The sequence below is a fragment of the Syngnathus scovelli genome, chromosome 1, assembly GCF_024217435.2.
Source record: "Syngnathus scovelli strain Florida chromosome 1, RoL_Ssco_1.2, whole genome shotgun sequence".
Taxonomy (NCBI): Eukaryota; Metazoa; Chordata; class Actinopteri; order Syngnathiformes; family Syngnathidae; genus Syngnathus; species Syngnathus scovelli.
Window position 1 is genome coordinate 16,934,014 of NC_090847.1, and position 9,183 is coordinate 16,943,196.

The 9,183-nt window shown below is 41.1% G+C and overlaps 1 protein-coding gene across 3 annotated transcripts in view; it reads left to right on the plus strand.

The window, feature by feature from the left end:
- Nucleotides 1–8,040, plus strand: part of LOC125981875 (protein phosphatase 3 catalytic subunit alpha) — a 28,986-nt gene extending 20,946 nt beyond the window's left edge. For 2 of the 3 annotated variants that reach the window (XM_049741924.2, XM_049741934.2), the window contains exons 8-14: nucleotides 20–114; nucleotides 184–309; nucleotides 1,593–1,670; nucleotides 1,794–1,878; nucleotides 2,185–2,282; nucleotides 2,924–2,971; nucleotides 6,116–8,040. In XM_049741924.2, the coding sequence (XP_049597881.1) occupies nucleotides 20–114; nucleotides 184–309; nucleotides 1,593–1,670; nucleotides 1,794–1,878; nucleotides 2,185–2,282; nucleotides 2,924–2,971; nucleotides 6,116–6,294 (709 nt within the window). In that variant the 3' untranslated portion in view covers nucleotides 6,295–8,040. The remainder of the gene's footprint in view (nucleotides 1–19; nucleotides 115–183; nucleotides 310–1,592; nucleotides 1,671–1,793; nucleotides 1,879–2,184; nucleotides 2,283–2,923; nucleotides 2,972–6,115) is intronic. The other variant, XM_049741943.2, reaches the window with a different exon arrangement.
- Nucleotides 8,041–9,183: the final 1,143 nt, after the last annotated feature.

Here is a 9,183-nt window from a genome sequence, read left to right on the forward strand (position 1 = left end):
TCCAACATCATCCTTTTAGGTACCGTATGTACCGAAAGAGTCAGACAACAGGTTTTCCTTCACTCATCACCATCTTCTCTGCTCCAAACTACCTGGATGTCTATAATAATAAAGGTAAATTCCACATAAATACAAATATTCAAATAATAAATTGTGAGTAAGTTTGTGTGCGTGTCTTTCTAGCGGCGGTGCTGAAATATGAGAACAACGTCATGAACATCCGCCAGTTCAACTGCTCTCCTCATCCGTACTGGCTGCCTAACTTCATGGACGTCTTCACCTGGTCTCTGCCTTTTGTGGGGGAAAAGGGTATCCATGCATACATTATAATTTGCAGATCTATCGAGCACCCTTTTCAATGAGATAACTTACTGTAATTACTCAACCAGGGTAGTAAATGCTGTTTATACAGTACTCCACAGAAAAAGACACTACTGTTATTTTGACATATTGAAGCACTAAACAGTAGGACAGATATTAGGATTACCTAACAGAAATGAAGCAGAGGTTACGCTTGGGCCAAGCAGGAACATGTGAAAATTTGGTGCGGATTCGGATAAAGATACAGATAAACTCATGTAGTATTCTCAATGTTGGATTCCCTGATGTCACCAAAGCACCCAGAATCGTAATAGCAAAGCACATCTGTTTCACAACCAGGAAGGAGGTTTCCACAGACCAGACATATGGACAAAAACAAATACAGCACTCCACATTTGGGGAGATTTAGCTATTATAGTTTAGTTATTGCTCTTAACATTCAGTATAAGCGGTTTGGACACTGGATGGGTGGAGCTGATGAATTTTTCTTTGGTATCATCCTATATACAATGAATGCCTAACTAAAAGGCAAACATTCATTCTATTGCATTGTTCTGAATTCACTTCATAACACATAGCTATTATCTCAGCTTAAAAAGTGGCTAGCCTCGACTTAGAGGATTAAAGACTGGTGGGTGTACAGAGCTCAGTCGGATTTGTCCTTCACAAGGTGCTTAGTTACGGGTTTATTTTCCTTGCTTGGAGTCTTTTAATGTAAAAATCTCGAAAAATTATGTTCCTATGATGTATGGCAAACTTAAATCATTTCACGTGGCAAAAAACACAAAGACCAACACTATTGCGCTTCAGCTTTTGCTTCACAAATGCCCATATTATTTGGATGGGGTACCGGCATGTAAAAAGAAGACTCGTGTCTTGGTCATTGCCATGGTTACAGTGGTTCAACCTCTTGATTGGTCTGTAATATTTGTGAACCAGCTGGGTACCCTCTTGTGTTTTGCTAGCGCTAACTTCATAGCTAAGCTGAAATTGCAAAGGCTCTATCTGTATCATGCAGATGTTTTCTATTTTTGTTGCAAGTGAACGTGAGTTACTATTGGCTTGGTTTCTTTAGCTTATAACCATCAATTAATAACAAAAGAAGTACTAATATACAATGTAAAAGGGTTGAACGTACTGAGATGGATATTTCCACCCAAGAAAATCACTTGATCCAAAAGGTTCTGCATTTTTCCAGCCCAATAGATCAGATCTGTAACAAAACCATGTGATCCTTTTGTAGTGATGCTCGCTCGTATTTCTATTTATAGTGACAGAGATGCTGGTAAATGTCCTGAGTATCTGCTCTGACGACGAACTCATGAATGATGGCGATGAGATCTATGATGGTGAGAACACTCAACAAGGTTATATCATTCCACTTAACATTTCCAAACACTTTACACACGGCACAAAATGCATGAGTTTTCTTTGCAACAAGTAATAACATAACCACTTTGTCTCCATTCTAGCCAGTGCGGCTGCAGCCAGGAAGGAGGTGATTAAGAACAAAATCCGTGCCATTGGCAAGATGGCGAAAATGTTTTCAGTTTTACGGTGAGTTGACTTGAGAACATACTATGTAAGTGTATTGTCTTTTTGGGGGATTTGGCAATGCTGTAATCGCCATCAATAATTTCTCTGTCACAACCGGAAGACACCCAAAAGCTCATCTAGTATGACAATTCCATTGGTCATATGAAATGGGCTCTTTTTTTAACTGGTTTTAATTCTACCGAGCAAACTACACGTCAAGCATAGCGTCCTTCTTTTGCTGACGCACGTTTATCAACTGATTATCTTCACATTATCTCCCCCCCTTCTGTCTCTCTCTCTTGCTCTCCCTCACACACTGATTCTCAGAGAGGAGAGTGAGAACGTGTTGACCCTGAAGGGACTGACCCCCACAGGTATGCTGCCAAGCGGAGTGCTGTCAGGGGGCAAACAGACTCTGCAGAGCGGTGAGTGTTTTATGCAATTGCACACAAACATACATACACACACTTGACTTTAAAAGCAACCACACAGCTCTCCTCCAGACACCCAGCAGTACCAAAAATAAAAATACACATACGGGTAGAGATACAAATCTATGTGCTTTGAGGTCTTTTCTTGACTTCTTTCCTCTTCTCTTAAACTGCTAATTATCTCCTGTCATCTCTCTGCCCTGTGGACTCATTCCCTCTCTCCACTTCACTTCACTGGTGCTGAGGATACTAACAGCTTGCTGGTTGTACTTGTGTAGGTTGTAAGACAGAGGGGGTGGGGGCAGCGTAAAGTAGTGTGAGTGAGCCAAAGCTACCGCTAACCTCAGGTGCCCTCGAACCTGCCTTGGCCTCAGTGTTGCTCTGCAGGCCTCGCATGGATTGAGCCTGAAACATGCTTTTGAGTAAGCAATGTGAAAGGTCACACGTGCATACAACACATTTTCAATAAGCCTCCATGAGCCACAGCCGCTGTCATATCTCGAGACGTGCGTTTGCGCAGAAGCATGTTTCAGCCTTCACTCGTTTTTTTTTTTCTCCTTCCACTTCTCTCTTGGATCCTGTCATCTTTCTTCCTGTCCCCTCTTTCTCTTCTTATCTGTCTGACCATCATTCAGCTACCATTGAGGCCATAGAAGCCATCGAGACAGTTAAGGATGCTGAAGGTAAAACCACTCATGTCACCGTGCGTGTGTGTGAGCGAGAAGCATGGCTGCGCTCTTTGCCACCCATGCTCATTAGATCATAGATTTTCCTTCCCCATGATGCACAGCGCTTTTCTAACTGCATCCGCTCTCACAACAAAGGCGATAACCACGACTCACTGAAGTCACCGCATATTCATATTCAAACATACATACTCTTGATTTCCTTTTTGGGGTTACACAATCAGCTACTAGAGCACTTTCTTTCTCTATGTTCACATTCTAATGGCAACAGGACACACACATAGGTACATCAGGGAAGCTGTGGGTAGGGGTGAGCATTGATTAGGGGGGGATATGACCTCTTGTTGTCTGCTATTCTTTTTTATATTAAACATGTTAGTTGTAGAAAGTGACCATGCAATCAATCTGTTTGTGAGACAGCTTTGTTGACGGAAATGAAACTAGATAAGTTGACTTCTCCTCCGAAGACTGAATTGTAGCCCAAAAGGTCACTATTTTAAAGCACAAAGTCTAATGACAAGCTTTTATGTCTGCTTAATGCAAATTTTTGAAATCATGTAGAATTACAGCAATAAGACGACCGTAATTTCTGGACTATAAGACGCACCTGATTATAAGCCTCCTGTGCACTGAAACCATCGAAGTCTTCCTCCTCAGTGTCGGATTGGAATAGCGTCAGATATACTTCGCCACACTTTCTCGGTCTCTCTTTAGTTGTCACTTTTATGCATTTCTTTTAGCATTTTCCATGATGAGGGTCAATTCATGCTAATTTTATTCATGCACAAAGCGCTAAGTTACATTAAACTAGCGAGCTACGCGTATGGCTACAGAGTGGACGTAACCAGGAAATAAAGGAAAGGGTGACGCAACAAGATGTCATCAACAATAGCCCAGTGCCCCCTAGTGACCGGAAGAAACCTCAACAGTGCATGAGCGGCTCTACTTCCTTAGTTAAGAGCCAAATTGACTACCTTTAATTTAAAAACGGCATCACAAGCATTTCTTTTTTCCCCCATAATGAGGGTTTGTGTATAAAACGGTCCTTTCTTAAGTAATGTCCGTCTTGATCTCGTTCTGTCTCTCCTTTGTGTCAATTATATGGGACTATTTGCCTGGCGGATGGACATGCGATCAACACACCACTCTTCTCCCTAGTGACTATCTCACATACTGTATCCCTCCGCCCAGCAAAGCGGTGCCACACAACAGCGGTTCACAGCCTTTTTACGAGCGTATAAGTGTATTAATCATCGCAAAAATCATGAAACAGCCATACATTGGCCGCACCGGATGACAAGCCGCAGGGTTCAAAACTTGAGGAAAAAGTAGTGGCTTATAGTCCGGAAATTACGGTAATAAATATTTCTTATATTTAGCAATAGTATGACAATTTACTGCCAAATCAGCAGTCCGTCACTTGTAATTTTTACACATCACCCCTGCCAAATTTGAATGATAAAAAAAAAAAAAAAAAAAAAAAAGTAAGTATAAAAAGTGAGGCCTCAAAAAAGTGAAAAATCAAAATCGGCCAAACAGATTGATGTCATGGTACTCGTATTTAATGTGTTTGAGTACAGAGGCTTGGTGATTAAATGCACGCTTTGATTACCTGCAATGTTTCGGTTTGTTGTTCCAAAATCACTGAGGTGTGGAAAGCAATGGTTTGCATAGCAATGATGAAGGCCTGTAACACTATCCAGTCATCAAAGACTGGAAAATGGTGGCAAAGTTGAGCTTTGGTGCTCATCCACAAACCCGGATTTCAACAAATCGGCCGAGTATAAAGAACTCACAGAATTATGGTATTCATGGTATATGCCCTTTTGCACCGACGAGAAAGCTTTGTCTTTTTATTCTTCCCATTCTATTTCACCAATGAGACGGTTATGTTTAGTAGCCGCTCTCTTAAGCTACTGTAAGTTGACACCTCAAACAAGCTAGAAAAGGCTCAAAAAGGAGGCAATTTCCCTTTATATGATGGTTTGTTCGAACCCATGGCATTATGGGTAGCTTCAGAATATATTCTGATGGCGCTGACTGTCACATCAGCTCATGCAGTTCTAATTTTTTCATTGATGTTCAAAACAAAGTACTTGACTATATCGTCAGTTGCACAACAAAAATGTACCAACTTCATAGAACTTGTTGCGGGCATTAAATTCCCTTTGTAGATTTGTGCAATGTGCTCTATAATTGAGCACAGGTTGAATGCATTAGTAAATCCTTGCTCACACAGCCTCTTTGGAATTTGGATTTGTACTGGATATTTAGTCTTGTCTGTGGCTTATCTGAACTTCAATCCATAATTTGTTCAAGCAAATAAATTATGGCTATTTCTTGTATTGTGATTTTTGTTGTACCCTGTGATGTAAATAGAGCTTTTAGCCCATGTTTGATGTACACTAGTGTATAAAGCAAAATATTTGAAAGTGGCTGCATGTTCGTAAAAGGCAGTAGCAGTCTTCAAAGTGTTGCTTTTCAGAGGGATCTGTCGTCGCGTTTCTGTGTCAATGTTGTCTTTTGATGACAAATACTGTTATGGATGGAAGACGAAACCGTCATCTGGTCTGCTCACTTTTTATTACACACACACACACACACAAACACACAGCCTCAATTGTTCTTCCAACTAACTATATTCATGAGGGTACAGACTCAGAGTGGAGCTACAACTGTTTTAGTGAGGCCAGCCATGTTACATTTTAAATTGTGAAATAAATGAAAAGATGAGAGCTACATCTGAGCGATGAAATGAATGACAGCTCCAGTACAGCTGTGATTTGTTCCACCCATGGACCCTCTTAAGGGCTTTGCTGATCTTGGATCAGTAGTTAGGTCGTCCAGCTAATCCGGGCTCAGCATAGAGAACAACAGATAAATGCTGCCTGATGTGTGTAGATACTGCTATATGAACAAATTCTGTTTATCCAAAGCCAAAGCTTCAGGGAGATAGAAACGATCTGCTTGGCTTGAACAAAAGCATTCAAAAGTTGAATTCGATTAGACTGAGACTTAAGCTCGACTGACTTTCAGTCAATAGGTTTCTTTCAAGAGTTTGGACATGAGTTTGGCACGTCTTTCTGGTCTAAATAATAACTGCGTGCACGTTGCTCTATGTGTGGCTGCTTGTCTCTGCAGCCATCCGAGGCTTCTCCCCGCAGCATCGGATCAGCAGTTTCGAGGAGGCCAAAGGTCTGGACCGAATCAACGAGAGAATGCCGCCGCGACGTGACGCCATCAACAGTGTGGGCCTGTCAATGGGCCGCATGAATATGGGCGAGCCCAATGGGACGGATAGCAACAGCAATCTACAGTGACGGATGCGGCCAGGAACACTTGCTGCAGTTATGACACCCTTATAGCGCCACCCTGACAGATATCTGTACATAGACATACTCAATACGCAAAACACTCAGATGCAGTATTTCAAATACAACTCACGTGATTATCTACCCCTTCTCTTTGCTGTATGTAAAGGCTTAAGTGTGAGCCGGACTTGACAAAGTCTTATCTATCAAGAGAAGTCCAATTCCCGTACCTGCACGACAACAACAAGGACAGTGGAACGTGCAGAACGGGAGTGGCTACTATCCGCTGTGCATGTCGGCGATTGCCAGCAGGTGGACGGCGTCATGCGGCCGTGTTGACGAAGAGCGAGTGGGGTCGAGGTGCGACCACGGCGTCTAATCGTGTTCCTGTTTGCATCCAAAGGCGAGAAGTGGAACCAAACTTACTATGTTTTTTGGGGATTGCTGATATGCTTTAACAGTGTCCATGCAGTTATATTTAACAAATGTGTCTTCACCAAGATGGAGATGGAAAGAAAAAACGACGGAGATGCGCAAAGATAATTGCAGCTGCAGTCGTCCTCTTCTGTTAGTGTGGGGAGGAGATTCCCATTTGCTTTTGTAGCATAACACCTCCACCCAGTTAGAGTGGAGGCCCATACACCCCTTCGGGTCTCAGGCTAACTAGCTCTCGAGGGAAAAAAAACCCTCTCTTGAGTTTTGGTAAGTAAACTGCATATTTGGAACATTTATATTGACCGCATAGCAGAAATAGAATGCGAGAGGGGGCAGTGGTTGAAATGTGAAGTCATTGTAATCTAATTCCCCGCCCACAAACCTCTTGCTACCAAATGGCAGTGACGGCCAACAATCTCTGAAGTAAGAAATTCTGTTTTGCAGAAGAAACGTACTCTTCAGCTGTCAAGATGAGGTGTCAGAGGAAAATATCTTTGTAAAGCATTTCTATTACTGCATCAGTGCATGCACAGTTAAGTTATTTGAGAATAATGTGAATTATATTTGTGCTCTGTGTTTCACAATAGTAGGAATTCTTTTCTGTTTTTTTCTGGCCAATAAGAGGATTAATGAAAAGATAATTTTGCACATAATGTTGATTTGCTTTTTTGTATCACTTTGTGTTATATTATGATTACTTTCCTTCCCGGTTCTTTTCATCACCTCCTATCGGTTTCTTTCGGCGCTGTACAGAATGACAGTACACTTTGAATCAAAGGTGTGGAATCCACATCCAATACTCTGTTCTTTGTCAATGTACAGGAATCGTTTTTAATCAAATACAAATTAGTATCGAATGGCCACACTATACACAAAGGCAAAGACATTCGGGCAGCCAAAAGCATGATTGCATGGTTAAAAAAAAAAAAAAACGGGGGGAAAAAAAGGAAAAAATTGTGCAGTTCGAAGTCAAAAGCAGCTAGACATATTTTAACAGAATAAGCCAATTATGTTGCTGTGACAATTTAAAGGAGAACAGTGTACTCTCATACATCGTGATTCCTCTTGTTATTCGATATTTATGGTTCGATGATTATTATATTTATGATGAACATTACTCTTAATATTTAAACCTCTCTTTCTCTCTCTCTCTCTCTCTCTCTCTCTCTCTCTCTCTCTCTCTCTCTCTCTCTCTCTCTCCATCTTTCTCGCTCACGCTTTTGGTTTCAATTTCCCAGTCACTAACACTATAAGCATGCCCAATGGGACGATCCACTTTTTTTACTCTTGAATAAAATATGCATGAACCTTTGGCATTGATATTGAAGCTTTATTTCTTCAAGGCAACAAAGGAAACGCACACACTCACACACACGCACACATATACCTTGAATTCAAATACACAGACTGATATTGTTAGTTTTTGAACGAGAGGCACTTCTTGACCTAGCAGGGAGCACACCCACCCATTTTTTTAAATCCAATCTTGGCTGGGTATTGGGCAAGAATTAAAGCCATGCCATTTATACAAAGGGGAAAGCAGCATGTGCCACTACAATGCAAGTTTGTAAAGTACAAAACTTGTACACTGCAGTTTCCACAATAGGGAAGGTTTTATAACAAGCTGTTTAAAGTGTAAATGGAATGAATCATGGAGAAAATTAATACACCATAGCCAACAGATCAACATGACTGTTTGCGTCCTCTTTTTTCAGGATATACATAGCAAACATTGTTGGGAGACTGATAAAAATATGAAAAGCACAACCGTGTATTTTAATAAGTACAGAAATAAAATCAAAATAGAAGTCACCTCAGAAGGCACATGACACCACACCTGTTTGTCAGACTGCAACTCTTCTGTAAGGTTGCATTAGACACACTTGAAGGCCCAATTTTATGCAATATTATATCAATGTAATATAACATAAATTAATAAATTTGGACCTCATTAGGCGCTATGCTTGTTCATCAACTGGCTAAGGAAGTTACAGTGCCAAATATGTAGACCCAAATATTTGAAGATAGTATTTGTTATGAGCAGCCCCTCCAAGGAATCCAAAAAGCTTGTTGCAAACTGTTGTTTGGTGCACAGGCACAAATAACAATCAGGACCCCAACACACGCTGAGCTGCAGATGCACGAGTTTGCTTAGGGATGACTACTGAGACAGGTCAGACTTGTTCTCCACCAATCATCTGGCATCAGCTGACATGCTGGCACTATTCTAACAATGAGTGTCAGTGTTTGGGAATGAACTAAACAAGCCAGTTTAATCATTCTCTTTGTGTTATGGCATGACTGTAGTGTTGAGATTTTGTTTTGGAATAGGGTTTTGAAAAACATTAATTATGACGCCCATGGAAAAAGCCTCCCTGATGACATAGGGGCAGCTTATACTGTACTATTCATATTTTGAAAAGCAAACTCTAGAAGTTTCATGCACGCCTTGATTTTGGTAAC